Here is an 18,370-nt window from a genome sequence, read left to right as displayed (position 1 = left end):
ATAAAAATAAAAAATATATGTATATTAGCAATAAACATACATATATACAACATATGCTGTTAGCAAAGCTATTATTATCCTATTCTTTGTTATTAATACAATGACAGCTTAATAACATTAATGGAATACATATATATATGTTTATGTAAACTCATTTAAAAATTTCATCACATACAATCAAAAATAAAATTAATATCTATATCAATAATAAAATTAATATCTATAAAAAATAAAATAATATCTATTTGTAAATTTTTAATCTTAAAATTGGTGCAATTCCCTAAGAAATACATGAAAATTAATCAATTAATTTTATTTCCTCTAATTATAATTACATCAATTTCTTATTTCTTAATTAAAATTACAATTTATAATTGCTATAAAATTTATAAGTGTATTTAATGTAAATATATTTTCTATTTTTATAAGCCATATGTATATTTTCACATATTATTTGATTCACGTATTGTGCAAATAAAACGTGTAATTGATAACCTCATTTAATGAATAGAACATATTTTTATTTAATTCAAAATACAATAACTCCACACGTCAAACAGAGACTTAAAGGTAAATAACAACTTTTTAAAATAATACAATTAGTATTTATATAAAGAATAAATTGTTTTCTACGTTTTCATAAATTATTATAAAATATATGTGTTTATCTGATCTTATCCGTTGTAAAGGCAATTATTTACGTGTATAAATACGTTGGTGTTTTAAAATAATGTAAGTTTATAGAAATGAATTTAAAACTTAATAATATAAAAATGTTGTAAATCCTATAATAATCTAGTCGAATAGTTTATTTGATGTTACTATTTTTATATTTACTCTAATTGATTTTCTCGGATAACGATAGTAATATTTTGGTTTACTGGAATTTTGTATTGTGAAAGAATTATTTCTATAAAGCATTGTATTATTATGTTTATTCATGCCTTATTTAAAAAATCAAAATGTTTATATTCTTACTATACATATAGCATAGGTCAAAAACATATGCTATTATAAATAATTATGATAGTAGGAATATATATAGCAAAATATTTATACATTTTAATAGTTGTCATTAGTAGTTGTATTTGATATTTGGATATATTGATATTTTATTTATATTGCTCTATATTTTTGGAGTATATAAGATAAAGATTGAAACAAATAGGGTAATTAGAAATTCTTTATAGGGCATCATAATATTGGGAGATTATTTATAATCATATAAATGACTAAACATCAGTATTTAGCTACATTAGTCAAACAATACAGTTGGATACAATATTGTTTTTATACCAAAATGTCTTCTTTGCTGGTTCCTCCGGAATCAGTACGAGGAATGAAATGTTTGGACCGTACTGCATTTACAACCACTGTGGAATTACCATTTTTGAAAACTCGTGGTGTAGCACTATCAAAAATAATACCTATTGTAAAAAAATATCTGTTTAAAGTAAGACACTTTAAACCAGTTCAAAGTGCAGATAATGAAACTATTATATATTTGAATCCCAAGTTAATAAAAACAATTGAAGAGTTTGTAGAAAGTGAAAAGAATCAGTTATTAGGATTGTATGAACAGTTTGGAACAACAAAAATAACTTTAAAATATGATAACTGGCAATCCTATCAGATATTAAGGGGTATTTTACCTGAGGAAATTGAGGTTCCAACTTCATATAGCATAATTGGCCACATCTTGCATTTAAATCTGCGTGATGCACATTTACCATATAAAGCTATTATTGGCCAAGTTTATCTTGATATGATTCCAAATGTTCGAACTGTTTTAAACAAAATAGATATTATTGATACAACTTTTAGAAATTTTACTATGGAAATTCTTGCAGGCGATAAAAATACTATTACAACAGTAAAAGAGAATGGCCATACGTATGAATTAGATTTTTCTAAGGTTTATTGGAATCCTCGATTAGGTACAGAACATCAAAATGTAGTTAAATATATGAAACCTAATGATGTTTTATATGATGTATTTGCTGGAGTTGGACCATTTGCTATTCCTGCTGCTCATAAAGGAATTAAAGTATTTGCGAATGATTTAAATCCAGAATCATATAAATGGCTACAGAAAAATATCATCATTAATAAAGTTAAAAAAAATATACAATCTTTTAATATAGATGGTAGAGATTTTTTGAAAACCATTTTTAAGGCTGATATTTTAAACAGGCGAGCTACTAATAAAGCTGGTATGGAACATATAGTAATGAATTTACCAGCACTTGCTGTTGAATTCTTGGATGTATTTTTTGATTCATTTAGTGAAAATGAGATTAAGCAAATGTGTTGTTGGCCACCAACTGTTCACTTATATTGTTTTGTAAAAACAAATAAAGGAGAAGATGCTTGTAAACTGGGACAATTGTTTGTAGAACAGAAACTTGGTTGTACATTGAGTCCTGATTCTTTAATTGATTTACATTTTGTCAGAAATGTATCTTTAAACAAAGATATGATACGTGTATCATTTTTATTAACTGAAAATGTATTAAAAGGCGAGGCGCCAGCAATGAAGAAATTAAAGATGGAAAATAATTTTGATGTACTTGCAAGTGATAATATTACAGAGAATAATGGGAAAGAACAAAGGATTCCAAAAAAAGCAAACGAAGAAAAATGTGTTTAAAGTAGCAACAGTTCGTGGTAATAGACTGAAGGTGAAAGCACAAAAAGTGTTAACTAATTTAAAACAGGTAAGTGAATTCTTAGAAGAAATATAAACATAATATATTTAAATATTGATAATAAACTACATATATATATACTTTATGGGCAAATATATATATATATAAATATATATATAATAATATACAGTTTATTATATGAGTTTTCTTCATTTTAATAGTTGGATCTGAAAAAAAATAAAGCAAGTAAAGGAAATAAGGATAAAACAGTACAAATTGATAAACAACTTGAAGAATTACGTAAGGAAGTATATCAGTCCAAACCAAAAATGAAAGTAACTAATGCAAAGCAAGGAGGAAGGAAGAAAATGCAGAATGCAGCACCAATACAAACAGATGCAACAACTTCCTTGGTGGAGAAAATGCAAATTTGATAAACATACAACTGAGTTGAACATACATATTTAGAACATTCATGTAATATAATGTACTTCGTTAATAAAACTGCTCAATAATTGTTTGTTTTGTACATTGTAGTAAAATTATTGTACATAATATATTATGTAAGGTTTTATTGAATAATTTTGCATCAAATAAAAATAATTGAAAATACAAACGTAGTAGTCTAATAGCTTATTTCTTATCACCCAATTTTTATCTTACTTATCACAGCATAAATATGCGAAGGAGTATTATAGCATACTGAAATTTTGTTTATTTAATGATAACTTAATTTTTGTCTTAATACTAAAAGAAGAACTTTTAAAATCTAGTCAATATTCTTCACAGTTACTTATGTGAATGTATTTTAATGTGCACAGGAAACTATTCATGATGGAGAGTGTCTGTACTGCTGGTTTGATTATAATAGGAGATGAAATTCTACGTGGCCAAATTATAGATACAAATACATCATATCTGGCAAAAAGATTACGTGCTTGTGGTATTAAACTTCAAAAAATAACAGTGATTCCTGATGTTGTGTGTATTACTTTACTAGAATCTTTGTATTAAATTTTAGCTACAGTTTTTTTAGTTAGTTAATTATTTATTATATTTAATTGTCACTTTAAAAATGTTAAAGCATTATGGTTCAATATATTTTGTTTATTCTATTTTCAACTATAATAAAATTAGAAAAGTAATGAATTTTTTCTATTAAAATATTGAATGTATATTAGTAATAAAATAATAAAATATAGATAATAATTTAATTAGTAATAATAAATTTTTGTAAATGTGTATTGTGTACATATATCTATATTTTTATTAAAATCTAAATTCTCACTACGTATAATGTAGCCTTTTGTCTTAGGTAGATGAAATTGCAAAGACCGTACTTGAAGCTTCAAAAGAATATTCTGTTGTATTTACATCTGGTGGTGTTGGACCTACACATGATGACGTAACATACGAAGCAGTAGCCAAAGGTTTAGGATTGAAATTTGAACAAAATGGGGAATTAGTTGATATTTGTTTAAATCTATTTCCTAACAATAATGATAAAGAAACTCAACGCCTTACTATTGTACCAACACCCTGTGAGCTTATTCATATTTATTCACCAAGTGAGTAAATTCTGTTTTACGTTATCATCCAAAATAGTAATTAATAAAAAATAATGTTTTTAAATCATTGCAAATATCAAAAAAATTACATTGATCATACGTTAATATACCACATTGTGCTGATTTGTACTATGGTTTATGTATTATGCTTGCATTATGCTTTATTTATATATAAATAAAATAACATAATGTGATTGATAAAATTAATTATATAAAATCATTTTCAGAAAAATATGCTATCATAAAAGCAAAGAATGTATACATGCTGCCAGGTTCTCCAACATATTTTGAGGCAGCTGTTAATGTAATCATACCTCAATTAAAAGGAGATACTTCTTTACACTTTGAAGAAATAGATATTAATTTAAACGAATTATCATTAGTAAGAATTTTGGATGAACATGCAGAATATTGGAAAGATAAAGTTAATATTGGTAGTTATCCACAAAGAACACCTGAATGTTTTACAAGAATTACATTAGAGGGGAGAAAAGAAGACGTTCTGGAAGCAAAAGGAAAACTTTTATACTCGTTACCAATACAAAAAATTAGAAATCTAAAAAATGGATTTAGTTATTATCATGCAAAAACTGTACTTGAAGATACTGAAAATGAAGTACATATAAAATATGCTGTGGATATTTTAGAACAGTGTTACAAAATGTGAGTATTATAGACTAAGTACTCAATAATGTGATGTACATTGAAAAAAGTGTCTATAAGTAAAAGTAAATTTAACAAATTTTTATCTCATACATATACATTTTTAAGATATAAGCCAGAAGAAGTTTTTGTAAGCTTTAATGGAGGGAAGGATTGCACAGTAGTTTTACATCTAGCTGCCTGTGTTGCAAAGTTACAAAATATCTCGTCATTATTATGTTTATATGTAACAGCAGAACCATTTCCAGAAGTAAGTTTAAATTAGAAATTACTAAATATGATCCTAACTTATTTAAGAATAAGATCATATTATTGAAAGTAAAAATCTAGATTTCCACAAGATTCAAATTAGATTCTAATTCAGTCATAAATAGAAGCAAAAGATATTAAATTCTTTTATCCTACAAGCCATCGCTTTCAAGAAAATCGAGTATGGAATTTCGTCAAGTACGCGATTTTTTCGAAAACGAAGCGTTGTATATCTTATTATTTCTTTTAAAATTATATAGGTTCCTAAAAAATGATTTTGTAATCATAAATCTATAGAAAATATGTTAAATAGCATAATTACATATTCTTATATACCTTTAGTATACATATATATTTTGCAATAATCTAAAACATGTTTAAATATTTTAAGGTGGATTCGTTTGTAGAAAGAGCGTCTCAATACTACGGTTTAGAGCTAATAAAGAAGAAATGTCCTTTGCGAGATGCATTATGTTCATTATTAAACGAAAAAACAAATCTAAAAGCAAGCCTTATGGGAATGAGGAGAGGTGATCCTGGCACACAAAATCTAGAGGTCTTTAAGCCAACTGACACAACCTGGCCAAATCTAATTCGCGTAAATCCGATCTTGAAGTGGTCGTATGATCAAGTGTGGAAATTTTTGTTGAAATACAATGTACCTTATTGTCCATTATATGATGAAGGATATACAAGTTTAGGTACAAAATCAACAACAATACCAAATCCACGATTAAAAGATCCTGATAATCCATCATCGTATCTTCCAGCATATACTTTAACTGACGAGTCTGCAGAAAGACAAGGCAGAGTATAGCTATAAAACACGTACAAAAGCGTACACTATTTTACAGTATTTTTGTAAACTTTATGCAGCTTGAAAGGTTATTGTAACTTATTTTAAAAAGACAAACTATATTTATATGTCGCATAATATGAAGTATTTTAACCTATTAGGATTATCTATTACATGATTTTAATGTTTTTAATTGTGATCTTTTAATTGCGACACTGCGTAATATTTGTATGAAAGTATTAAAATGAATAAATATGTAATTAAATTAATTTAAGACCATTTAACTATAATCGTTATATGCTTGATAAAAATGTATTAGTACATACACGCATAAATTTAGGGAATACAGTGGTTTTAAGGAATAAATTTTAAATTACAAAGAACTGATCTTATTATTTCTAATTAAATCTCCCCCCCTAAATCAAGAAAAAGAAATTCATCTTCTTAGGCTTTCGTTTATTCGTTTAAATGGGATAGTAATTTATGGGACGCTATAAAATAAGGAAAACATTTTTTGATTTACTAAATCCCTTATTAAGATAATATAACACCAACAAGTGCGCTAAAAGACCGATGAAAGTCATCTCAAGCCATCTGAAATAATAAAGAGATTTTCAAAGAGCGTGTACGAGAGTGATACGAAACGGAGGAGACAGTAAGCTCATAATTCTCTAAAGAAAAAGAAAAGGGAGGAAAGGCACGATATAAAACGAATAACGTGTTAAAGTTCAAAGGAGCATCCACCTATGATAAAATCGAAATTTCGATTGACGATTAGTATGACTAACTTCTATGACGTCGACACACATTCCTGCTGACCCAGAGCAACTAGGGGATAATCCCCGGCTGATCCTCATACGAAGCCAGCAAAGCCAACGGGTTAAGGTTTCGTCGATTCGAGGGGGTAGAAGAAATGGTATAAAACTGCTGCCTGATCAGCGGTATCAAGGAGAGGGGCTGGCAGACGGAGTGACCAACATGTCCAACGACACTATTCATTGGGAGGCAAGATACCTACCAGCAGGACCACCACGTTTGCTGGGATGGAATGTTCCTGCCGAAGAATTAGTCCATATACCGGAACATTGGCTGGTCCATCCCGAGCCGAACCCCTCCCTTCATTATCTATTAGCCCTCTTGTATATCCTTTTTACTTTCCTTGCTTTACTTGGCAATGGCTTGGTAATATGGATATTTTGCGCGTAAGTTATTTTCTTTGTCAATAAGACTGATCGCCTCATCATTATCGTTCTTTTATCATATAACATTTCTTGCCATCGTCACGGTAAAAATATCTAATTATCTAAATATCTAATTATAAAAGTCTTATAATATCGCACGTGTATTTCATAAGTAGATTACGGATTTTTATGCAATTTCATATTTTTATTAACGATAATTAGAGAGATGATAATTGTTTATTTCTCTCGTCAAGTGTTATAACAAGTACTCCACCTTGAGGATACTTTTTATGTTCATTTTGTATATTTCTGTATCCTCAAATATCTCATAAACGGATAAAAATCCATAATTTATTTAGAAGTGTCGTGGTTGAAAATAAGTCGATGTTACGTTAGAAGAGCATGAAAAGTGTCAAGCCAAAGGGAAATTTCAAGGGTTGAAAATAAAAGAAGTTACGAAAATCATTTTTATCCTTTGACCATTGTCTCCCAGAGTTTAATCTTTTTAGCAACATTGTAAATGATACATAGTTTTGTAAGCTTTCAAATAGTTCTTCGTCTCTCTTGAAAAGCTTGTTCGAGCTGTGTGGCTTCTGAAATACACGCGCGATATTATTTATACCACTGTGATGCGTGAAAATGCGTAAATTAAATCGAGTCTCGTTTTTTCAAGTGCCAAATCATTAAGGACGCCTTCGAACATGTTCGTTGTGAATCTAGCGATTTGCGATTTCTTTATGATGATCAAGACGCCTATCTTCATATACAATTCTTTTAACACCGGTTTTGCTCTGGGACATTTAGGATGTCAAATATTCGCGGTCATCGGCTCCCTAAGCGGAATTGGGGCCGCGATAACGAATGCAGCTATAGCATACGACAGATATAGGTATGATTCTTCATTTACCTTTAGACGAACAAAATTTGACTGACAAACTTGCTAATGTACATTAGTCCTATACTGTATACAACTTCATAAGAGAACAAAGAAGTTAGTTAGAAGTTAACTAAGTTAACTAGGCTTTGGACGCTTCTAAAAAATTTCATATAAGAGAAAAAAAGGAAACTTAGGTGGTGAATTGTTTTGTCTACTAAATGCTATAACAAATATTATACTTTGAATATTTTATAAACTTTTGCATATTACGTGCGTTTATTTCTATTACATAAATAATATATATTTATTTCATTTAGCGACCAGTTTTTAGGATGCCCATGACGCTAATAGGAAATATTACAATCTATAAAATTACAATAGAACCTACAGCAAAAGAGACCTAAGAATAAAAAAAATTATTAAGGTTTTACAGTAATTGCATAGAAAAGTAATTATTTACAGCCTTGATCAACGTATGTTTTACAAATTATTGTATGCTATATGACTTCTGCAGCAACCCATAACTGCATAAAAATCTACGCTTCGATTATTTCATACGTTCGTACGAGAATAGTCTGTATTTTCACGACAATCTTATTTTCCATCTCCACCGTTGTACGTTAAGTTCCCAGTATTTGGCACAAATTAGTTAGAAAATGTTACACGTTTGAAAAGAACGATTTCGAGTGTCCTTTTATTCCATTCTGAAGTAAATAAATAAACAAATTTCTTTCTAGTACAATTGCAAGACCGTTGGATGGCAAGCTATCTCGTGGACAAGTGATTTTGTTTATCGTCTTAATTTGGACGTACACCATACCATGGGCGTTGATGCCTGTAATGGGAGTATGGGGACGTTTTGTACCGGAAGGCTTTCTTACCAGTTGCAGTTTCGACTATCTGACCGACACTAATGAAATACGGACATTTGTTGCTGTCATATTTACTTTCTCCTATTGCATTCCAATGCTGCTTATAATCTACTACTATTCTCAGATTGTTAGCCACGTCGTAAATCACGAGAAAGCGCTTCGAGAACAGGCAAAGAAGATGAACGTGGACAGTTTACGGAGTAACGCGAACACGAATTCCCAAAGCGCTGAGATACGTATAGCAAAGGTATTTAAATGAAGGCATCACTTTGTTTCTCTTTTCATTAACACGTTAACTGCCACGCGAATTTTATATATTTTGTCCGGAGAGTTCACGTTATATTTTTCAATTTTTGCAAAATATTATTATCGTATTTGCACGGTTTCTACTCACAACGTTATCTAAATTATTCACGTGGCTGACGAGCTTTTACTCCGTGAAGTCTATCTTGCTTTAATTATTCTAAAAAGTTTAGTTACGTGGCTGACACCGATGACCATCGTGGCAGTCAACGTGTCGAACGATATTACTACAATGTTTATACTCTCTGCCAATTTCTTTTGTCAGATATGACATTTTTTAAATAACTTTCTTCGATGCTTTTAACAATTTCAGTTCAGTTCTTTCAACAATTTCGTTGTGACTAGTATTAATCGATCATGGTTGCTGTTAGGTTCCATCAAAATAGTTAAATGTTATATGACCATATTACGTATCATAATTGGTTTATAATATAATCGATAGATTCGACGAGACGTGAAAGGTAGAAAAAGGAAAAGAGGATTATATTATCACGTGAGGTTTGACTGTATCAATGAAAAATAACAGCTAGTGGAGAATATAAGCGAACTTCTATCATATGAATTCTGATTAATCTAAACTGTTTGTCCCCTGGCAAGCTCAGGGGAATTTTATTGCATCCATTCGAAAAAATCCTGCAAACAAAATTTCTTCTTTCCTTAATTGAATAGCTCGAACGTGCATATGTATGTAATATGATACATGACGAAAGAAACAATAGAGAAAAGCGAAGACAAGAAAGAAGAAAGGGGATTAGGAAAAGCAAACGTGGTTTTGTTTCATCAATTTTGCAAATCGATAGCGAACATCCTATTATATACCGATGATTGATATTGATCATATTTAAGAACAAATTCAGAGGAGAAATTTTCGTGTTTGAACTATAGAGAATTATTTTATAAATATACAATCGCTTTGACGAAATAACAGTTATTTTCTGTTTGTTTAGCTGTGTTGTAGACGTTAGAGGGTCGTAACTATCGTTATTTTAATTTTGTACTAACTATACTCGCTTAACGTTTAGTGTAACCGGTTAATTTATGTGTTTGTCCGAAGGCTGCCATTACGATTTGCTTTCTGTTCGTCCTCTCGTGGACTCCGTATGGCGTGATGGCAATGATCGGTGCGTTTGGCAATAAAGCCCTGTTAACACCTGGTGTCACGATGATACCTGCGTGCACATGTAAAGGTGTTGCTTGTTTGGATCCATACGTATACGCTATAAGCCATCCGAGATACAGGTAAATTTTGTTAAGAAACTACGAAAATAAATATTTCAGATCTAGATATTAACTATAATATAAATTATGATTCATCGATGTTATAATTCTTTTTATACATTTTAAATAAAATAATAATTTCAGTAGCTCTTTTAGCAAATCATAGTTTTCATATATCTTTCTGTTTACAAATTCTTTTCATTTTCTAATCTTCTCCTCGGTCATTTATTATATTATATTATGTTTCGATCTTAGCTGCACGTACAGGAAAGAATCTGTGAAATGTACGAGCAGGATGGAATAAAATATATTCGTTACTGTTTGAATAGATTGGAACTGCAAAAACGACTACCGTGGCTGGAGTTACAAGAGAAGCCGATATCCGACTCGCAAAGCACCACAACCGAGACAGTAAATCCACCAGCGGCCTCGAGTTAAGTTCCCATCGCAACTTCTCCTCTTCGAGAACAAAAGATAGCAATGTATTCGGCCCTTGCTCGATACTTTGTTCCCACCCTGTTCAACATACGCGGTTCTTCTATAGCGAAAGCAATAAAGTAATTTCCTTGCATAAGTAATAATCGTCCTCAATGTAATTTACATATACGAATGTACATACATGTTATATTATATACGCATACATATGCATATATATGTATATATATATTTCTTTTTTCGCAAAAGAAAATGAAAAAAAAAAAATATAAACTGAGATGGTTTAAAAATGAACAATAAGACGAATAAATAAATTGAAGTAAGGATAGGGATTACGGATTTCTTCTTACGATCGGAATTTTCATGTTGGTGTTGGTATATGATTAATAAAAAAATACTCCTAAGTAAGGAACAAAAACTGGCAAATTACAACTTTATTCATTTTGTTACATACTACTCGCCTTATAGCTACGCGACTCTAGGCCTTAGAGATTCGAAAATAAAAGAATGTACGTGACCAATCGACTAAATCCGATTAACTTTGCGCTCGTCGATGTTTAGGTCGATATTATGATAAAGGATTTTTCATATAACTGCATTGTATAATTGAGAATTGACTGTTATGTGCTGTACAATTGGTATCGTTAGCTGTTTCATGGATCGAATAGACAGACACCTTAATCTGTCGATATCGTGGCTTGAGGCGTAGACGAAAAACTGTTTATCGATTTAGGAAACGTCTGAAATTTCGGTATTATCCTCTTGTAAATATATATTAATCGAACCTTTATAATTCCTCGATTATTCGATAAAAAAGTGGATAAAAAGTTATCTTGCATTGTTTACGTTTTACAATATCTTATATCAATTTGCGAAAGCGTTACGCCTCGGTCGTCAGACTTATTCCATTAAATTAAGCCTTAATACGAAGTATTACAAATTTCGAAACGTGAAACGAAAAGTGAAAAACGGAGAAAAGAAAAATGTCTTTTTCTCGCCGTACTGCTCTCGTATATCGCTCAAGATCTACGCAACTGTGCAGCCGTTTCAAGTCTCTTTCATACTATCTTTTTTTTTTCTTTTTCTCTTTTTTGTAATCTGGTCAACTTGTCTCGTTGCCACGCGTGTCTATGGTGTGGCCTTCCCTTTTGTACTATGTCGATGCTAATTCTTCTAAGATATAATTACAACAATAAATAATAAATCCACGTTCTGTACACCTTTCCTAGGAACTTTCTACTTCCAGCTATGTTAATTCACAGAAGACATTGATTTACTCAGAAACTCCAAGCGATTACAAGGTATCGAGATCCAACTTCGAATAACAAGTACATAAAACAAGTTTGTTTGCAATTCTTAGAAAAAACGAGAAATCCCTTAAAGTCGGATACGATGATCATATCTTTCTCTCTCTCTCTCTCTCTCTCTCTCTCTCATAAATAAATATATCGCGGTAACAATGTGGAACGGTAAATGTATTACGTATTACACGTGCAACGATCATCGCGTAATACAAGTTATTATCGCTAAGGATCACGGTTCGAATAGCTTACGTTATTTCTTAACGAAGACGAAAGTTTCACGTGAGAAAATGTGAAATCAGATGGATCTATTCGGATGCTTTGAAATGCTTCTTTCATGAGAAGCATCTTCATATACGTATTCGAAAACAATTACAAATATATTAAAAAATAGTCGAGGCGTGAACTTCGGACCATCGGCATAACAAAGATCCCCAAATAGACGCGTCTATGGGGAATATTAACCATTCTTTTCTTTTTTCCATTTCCTCCTCGTTAATTTGCAACTGTACAATTACTTTGTTTCCCTACATCTACGATAACAATGAATAGAAATGCCATTACGGAGATATGTATTTTTACTGACGGCTCGTCTAAAAATCTAAGAGAGAACGTCTTTCTTTCTTTGACCAAATTACAGCGAGATTCGAACGGGAGATTTCTTACTTGTCTCGCTTCTCCCGATTAAAATTAAAGGAAGCATAAACGAAAAAAAAAAAAAAAAAGAAAATAAAGATCGGAACGATCGCTAATTATAGCGAAACAGAGGCGTCCGAATTTTTTTTTTTTTTTTTTTTTTTTTGGAGGCGAGAACGCGTCTTTGTTACTTTGACTAAATTACAGCGAGATACGAACGGAAGATTTCTTACTTATTTCGCTTCTCCTTGTTAGAACGAAAGGCAACAAAAAAGAGAACGATCACCATTAGTAGGAAAAAAGAGGCGATCGAACTTTTTGAGCACGCGTCGTAATTACACTCGTACATAACGCGCGTTGCAATGTTACATGATGTTCTTCATTTTTCGGCGAAGACATTCGATTTAAAATTTCTTTTCGTCGCGTTCGATGACGATGGTGTAAAAGTTTCTTGGAAAACTTTGATTGTTACCGCGGCTAGACATCGGTACCTGGATATAACACAGACGATACTTGCGCTCTGGCTATTCTCTACATGAGCATGTTAACACGTTTCATCATTTTTATTTCTTTTTTTTCATTTTTGATTTAACATCTATAACATACGCGAAAAGTACACTTTTTCTTCAACTCTTAAAAACGACCGAACTGAACTCATGGTCGTGCACGTAAGCGCTTCTGGTTCCACTGCGATATTTGCGTTATATAAAGTATATACTTATATATATGTGTATGTGTGTGTGTGTGTGTGTGTGTGTGTTCTACGTGGAAAACGTGGTCAGGTAGATACAACTCTTTGGAAGTGAAGTTCCGTGTCATTTAAACGAGAATGAACATAGGAAAACTTCGGTTGAACCTCGATGCAAGTGGATTTATTTTCAAATGTATCGCAGGATGTTCCAGTAACTTCGGGTTACATGTTATCTTCTAATTATACTATTACTCGTAACTGTACGTTCTTTAAACGAGTATTTTCCTTTTTCAGTTTCATTGAATAAGGAGGTCTTGGTGTATACTCTACGCAGTAGAAACGAGAACTCAAGGGAGAAGTAGGTAGAAAGCAGGATTAGAATTGATGGTTTACTGCATAAATATCGTTTGTTCATTTTTAGCGTATTTGAGAAAACCAATTTTAAAAATTCAATGGCACTTTGTCATTAAATAAGTACTCTTTGCATCGTATTTATCTTTATCGATGCTATTGCAAGATCGATTGCAAATTGGGCATTGATCATTTTTAGGAACATAAAATGACAGGGGTGCATCTTGAACATATCTCTACATACACTAAATACAATAAACAAAATATTATTTTTGGACATACAGTATTTATACAGCGAGCCATCGAAGTTTTAAATACATCAGTGAGCAAATTTTCATCACGTTTTCAAGTTTGTATACTAACAATATTTTTAATAATAACGCATATTTCAAAAACTACAAAGAGTTGAGCTTCCTCCGATAATTTCATTCATATCAGAAGTGAAATTCGTTATAAGATACACATAAAGTTGAGTTTAATATTAATTCAAGCTCAACAATTTCATACTGCACTGTCTTACAGAGGAACAAAGTTCTTTTTATTATTATATCGATAAACAGTTTAGTTCAGAAGTTAATAGAAATTATTTTAGATGTTACTTTGGATGCCGAAGAAAATAATATTACAATTAGTATACAATAACTTCTTTACTTAAACTAGCATTATTCTCTGTGACTTTTAAAGTACCTGTTATTATTAAGTATCATATTTCAAGTAAAACATGTTCTTTCAAGTAAAACATGGTGGCTCTACTTCAAAATTTGTACCCTTTCCACTACATAATGGATTAGAAGTCTCATATATCACAATCTACAAGAGTCTTTAGCGTCGTGAAATTTAAAAATAAATTCACATCTATATCCACAATAATTTTCTAAAAAAAAATACCACACGATAAAATTAATAGAACACCCTGCAGATATTTTTAACTAATATACATACAAATATACACATACACACACGTGAATTGATTTATGTAAACTACTATCACAAAGTACTTAAAATACAAATAACAATAATATTCTCTTTAAAAAGATATCATAAGAAAACTTTCAAGAATCGATTCAATAGAAAAGAAACGCGAAAATCGGAACTTTAAAAAGGGCAGTTATTAACGAGTTTTCCGACGATCTACGTTCCCACGTTTTTCCTACTATATCGTGTTTTGATTTCAACGAGGCATATATCACATCGCGTATCTAATGCCTCCTATATATTACAACCATATATTATTATCTAATTGTGCATAAGACACTCAGCAGATGAACGAACACTCGTGTCATTTCGAACAACACTGAGAGACTTTAGCGGAGTTTAGTCGAGAACGACTCGTTTCTCAAAAAAAAAAAAAAAAAGAAAAAGAAAAAAAGGACGACGAATCTCCCGACTATCATTATTTGTAATTCGGTTGCGTGTTTTCTCATTGCTATATGTCATCGAATGCATATACTGTTCGCGCGACACGCAAAGCTGCCCCAATTTAACCATATTAGGCGAAAGGAGGAAATAACAGGGTCGTGTGACTATGTAGATTACATGTCTCGTTAAATTCTCGTTTTTCTTCAGCGAACAGGGAAAAGCGTATGGCCTAAAGATTTGTTATTTGCTATCGTTATTACTATTACCGTTATTATTACTATTATCATTAGAATTATCATCATTGTTTTTGTATCTCTTGTTTTCATCGTATCATTTAATAAGCTTTGATTAACATCTTCTCGCTTGCTTCTTTTTTTAATTCTATGCAAACTGGCATCTTATCTTCTTCGATATTTTATTTTTATTTTAATCGTTTTTTCCCTTTTTTTTTTTTATCATTTGAATACCATCCTCGGCGCAATTATATCCCTTCACGCGTATATATATACTTTTCAAAATTGTGTATTCTCTCCCCCTCTTTCCTTCCTTTTTTCTTTCTTTTTTCTCGAAAATATGTATTTCTTCGTGTTATACATTATCTATGTTAGTCTCTATTTTTCATATTATCGAACGTATATCACTCTCTTAAGATTATTATGCGTTTTCCCTAGACGTATTTACACGACAGGCCAAGTCGATATCGTCGACGATACGACGTCGACGTCGTCGTCGTCGTCGTATTCGAAACGCAGATGCACGGCCGTGCGAATGTTATTACAGAAGTTAATGGCGTTACTAAAAGAGAAACACTGATGTGATCGCAGAGTGATTCAGTTTCGTATCTACATATGTATACGCGACACAGAACGGAGGATGCTACACAAAGGAGAATTACGCTACGACGAGAAACGATGTTCTTGAGGAAGACAATTCGTGTCGGTGCCTTTGCAACTATGACTGGCCGTTTTGGCCTTTCGTTTTTCCTCTATGCTTAACTTCTTCGTTTTATGCGATCGTAATGAGCATATCAACATCGTCTGGCTGTCCTTCGACGGCTCCTCTATCCTCGTTCTCGATTTCTTTCGCTCCTCTTTGTTCTTATTCTCTGTCATTGCCTCGTCCTGCGTGTACTTCTCTTCTGAAAATTTGTTAAATGACAATTATTACGATTACGGTAGATTGCGGATAGTTAAACGCGTTATAGTCTTTGTCGGCGACTTTGAGCGTTTGGGTGCGAAGCGAAATCTCGAAAATAATTTCGAAAATCTGATTACGTGTAACGCACAGTAGCAAAGACTTCGACAAGCATTGTAGAATTTCTTTCGATTTTCTTGGAAGCTTAGAATAGGAAAAAGAAGTATTAGGCGTGGACATAAATGACTCGGAATTATTTATAAACAATTAAATGCAGTGGCTCGCGAAAGTATTCGATTATACTTGTCGACACCTTCTATGAACATATTACGTGTGTTACACGAAACACTTTCCGATTTCATCAGCTAATGCTGATTAATGGCATAATTGTCGTCTTGCTATCATCATGATTATATCGGTAAAATTTTAAACAATTCTGAGCATGTATATTTGAGTTACGAGATATCCAGTACAAAGACACGTTATATATTTTGTGATATTAAATATTATACATAATCAAACTTGGAAAATATTTATAGACAGGCAATCATCTATAATATTAATAATTCTCGTTGTCAGTATTCAGTGGGATCATCTTTAATACTTATTATGAGCTTGAGGTGATTGTTCACACTGTATATTAACTTTTCACTAGATACATAGTCAATAAATATCTTACAATTTCTATATACACAGCCATATTTTCTATTATGCGAACATTATCAAAACATGATAATAATTCATGATATCAAGATTTCAATACATATATTCTAACGTCATTCTATATCTAACGTCACGCGATATCTTATCGTTATGTCAATCGAGGATCAGTTTATGTGAGTTAATAATCGTGGAGAAGCGTGATATGCGGGAAACGTCATATGCGAAAAGTATTTACAATTCCGAGAACGCAATAATTGCCGATGGAGCGATCTAAAAATCTAATGACCAAACTCGCAATCAGTTAATTGCAATTTCCAATAGAATACAGTGGAATGTAATTATCCAAATATCGTTCGCTAGAGTTCATAGGTTTTTGTATTATTAGAATAATGTTTATTCTGGCAAATCGATAAATAATGTTTATTCAAAGCAAATCGATCACTTTAAAGATGATGGAACCTTATAAACAGGCTGTTAATGTTTATGCATTTATAGGCATATAATTTAAATATGTAAAGACGGACAGAATAATATTAAGAGATGTAACAAAATATTCAAAGTATTGCGATACTGGTTATAAAATATTTAAAGAACAAAACAAATCTACGTTTAACTTCCATTTCTTTATCTGCATTCGTAAAAGTATGAATTTGCACGAACATCCGCAGTCCACTTACAAGCAACGAGTTTAATTAGTTGCATATCATATTGATGGAGCAAAGACAGTTGCCATTAACAACGAGAAGTTACTTTTTTTTTTTTTTTTTTGGATATATATTAAACGTTAGCGATATTCTTGCGAATATTTAACAGCCAGAGTGTAGGGCGTTAAAGCCATTTGGCAGGCACAGAATATTCGGGATATCCGGGATTATTGATTAAATAGGAAGAGGAGCAGTCACTTTTGAAACTTTCTATAGGGTGGACGTGTGGAAACTATTGTTTCGATGGTTCGATTGCGATTATCTTCTGGAAATATTTAAATCCTGGAAAATATGACAACGAAAAAAGAAAGTTTATTATTATTATTATTCAATATATCAAATTAAATTCGATGTTGAAGCGACGCTAAAACCAGAAAAAGAAGTTTATTTCCTAAAGCATTTGCTCGCATTGTTAAAAGTAAGAGAGATATCGGTTTTCAAGAGAAATCGAGTTACCGAGGCAGCCTGTGCATTAAACACTCCTGTTACTTTAAGCGTAATTCACGTGGAAACAAATTTAGTTTGAATTTTATCTCTCTGGTACATACGTACATCTCTTTGGTCTACGTATATTAACATTTCATTTTTCATTCCATTATTACACGTACACTTTTAAGTGCATTCTGTATCCGTGCGAAGAAGATAGCAGATTCCATTAAAGAAAATTCGATTCGAAAATTTAGAGACCCACAGAGTCTATAAAAAGCTCGTTTCACGACTT

The 18,370-nt window shown here is 31.4% G+C and overlaps 4 protein-coding genes across 7 annotated transcripts in view; 3 read left to right on the top strand and 1 right to left on the bottom strand.

The window, feature by feature from the left end:
- Positions 1–469: 469 nt before the first annotated feature.
- LOC117158969 (uncharacterized) lies at positions 470–6,301 on the top strand. Its single transcript, XM_076618695.1, has 7 exons — positions 470–570; positions 1,191–2,595; positions 3,470–3,629; positions 3,964–4,216; positions 4,444–4,879; positions 4,988–5,129; positions 5,520–6,301. The coding sequence occupies exons 2-7, from the start codon at positions 1,229–1,231 to the stop codon at positions 5,943–5,945; spliced, it is 2,784 nt and encodes a 927-aa protein (XP_076474810.1). The 5' UTR covers positions 470–570; positions 1,191–1,228; the 3' UTR covers positions 5,946–6,301.
- On the top strand, positions 655–3,264 carry LOC117158979 (uncharacterized). Its single transcript, XM_076618577.1, has 3 exons — positions 655–732; positions 2,592–2,717; positions 2,870–3,264. The coding sequence occupies exons 2-3, from the start codon at positions 2,598–2,600 to the stop codon at positions 3,080–3,082; spliced, it is 333 nt and encodes a 110-aa protein (XP_076474692.1). The 5' UTR covers positions 655–732; positions 2,592–2,597; the 3' UTR covers positions 3,083–3,264.
- Positions 6,302–6,716: 415 nt separating the features above from the next.
- Uvop (ultraviolet-sensitive opsin) lies at positions 6,717–11,134 on the top strand. The gene is made up of 5 exons (XM_033338402.2): positions 6,717–7,126; positions 7,779–7,994; positions 8,720–9,101; positions 10,212–10,396; positions 10,705–11,134. The coding sequence occupies exons 1-5, from the start codon at positions 6,717–6,719 to the stop codon at positions 10,811–10,813; spliced, it is 1,302 nt and encodes a 433-aa protein (XP_033194293.1). The 3' UTR covers positions 10,814–11,134.
- Positions 11,135–11,215: 81 nt separating this feature from the next.
- Positions 11,216–18,370, bottom strand: part of Shab (Shaker cognate b) — a 69,657-nt gene continuing 62,502 nt past the window's right edge. For all 4 annotated transcript variants that reach the window (XM_033338393.2, XM_076618567.1, XM_076618566.1 and 1 more), the window contains one exon: positions 11,216–16,286. In XM_033338393.2, coding sequence (XP_033194284.2) covers positions 16,045–16,286 — 242 coding nt within the window. In that variant the 3' untranslated portion in view covers positions 11,216–16,044. The remainder of the gene's footprint in view (positions 16,287–18,370) is intronic.

This window comes from Bombus vancouverensis, chromosome 5, assembly GCF_051014615.1.
Source record: "Bombus vancouverensis nearcticus chromosome 5, iyBomVanc1_principal, whole genome shotgun sequence".
In the NCBI taxonomy this organism is placed as follows: Eukaryota; Metazoa; Arthropoda; class Insecta; order Hymenoptera; family Apidae; genus Bombus; species Bombus vancouverensis.
Note: the sequence above shows the minus strand (reverse complement) of the source record. Positions and strands in the feature narration are given on the sequence as shown.

What these genes read in the sequence shown, in the direction of transcription:
- Uvop (XM_033338402.2), top strand. Translation starts at nt 6,717, where the DNA reads ATGACGTCGACACACATTCCTGCTGACCCAGAGCAACTAGGGGATAAT. An exon ending in ATAGCATACGACAGATATAG is followed by an intron (nt 7,995 to 8,719) that starts GTATGATTCTTC and finishes ATTTCTTTCTAG; the next exon opens with TACAATTGCAAGACCGTTGG. An exon ending in CTGAGATACGTATAGCAAAG is followed by an intron (nt 9,102 to 10,211) that starts GTATTTAAATGA and finishes GTTTGTCCGAAG; the next exon opens with GCTGCCATTACGATTTGCTT.
- LOC117158969 (XM_076618695.1), top strand. Translation starts at nt 1,229, where the DNA reads ATGACTAAACATCAGTATTTAGCTACATTAGTCAAACAATACAGTTGG. An exon ending in TAACAGTGATTCCTGATGTT is followed by an intron (nt 3,630 to 3,963) that starts GTGTGTATTACT and finishes CTTTTGTCTTAG; the next exon opens with GTAGATGAAATTGCAAAGAC. An exon ending in TATTCATATTTATTCACCAA is followed by an intron (nt 4,217 to 4,443) that starts GTGAGTAAATTC and finishes AATCATTTTCAG; the next exon opens with AAAAATATGCTATCATAAAA.
- LOC117158979 (XM_076618577.1), top strand. Translation starts at nt 2,598, where the DNA reads ATGGGAAAGAACAAAGGATTCCAAAAAAAGCAAACGAAGAAAAATGTG. An exon ending in TGTTAACTAATTTAAAACAG is followed by an intron (nt 2,718 to 2,869) that starts GTAAGTGAATTC and finishes TCATTTTAATAG; the next exon opens with TTGGATCTGAAAAAAAATAA.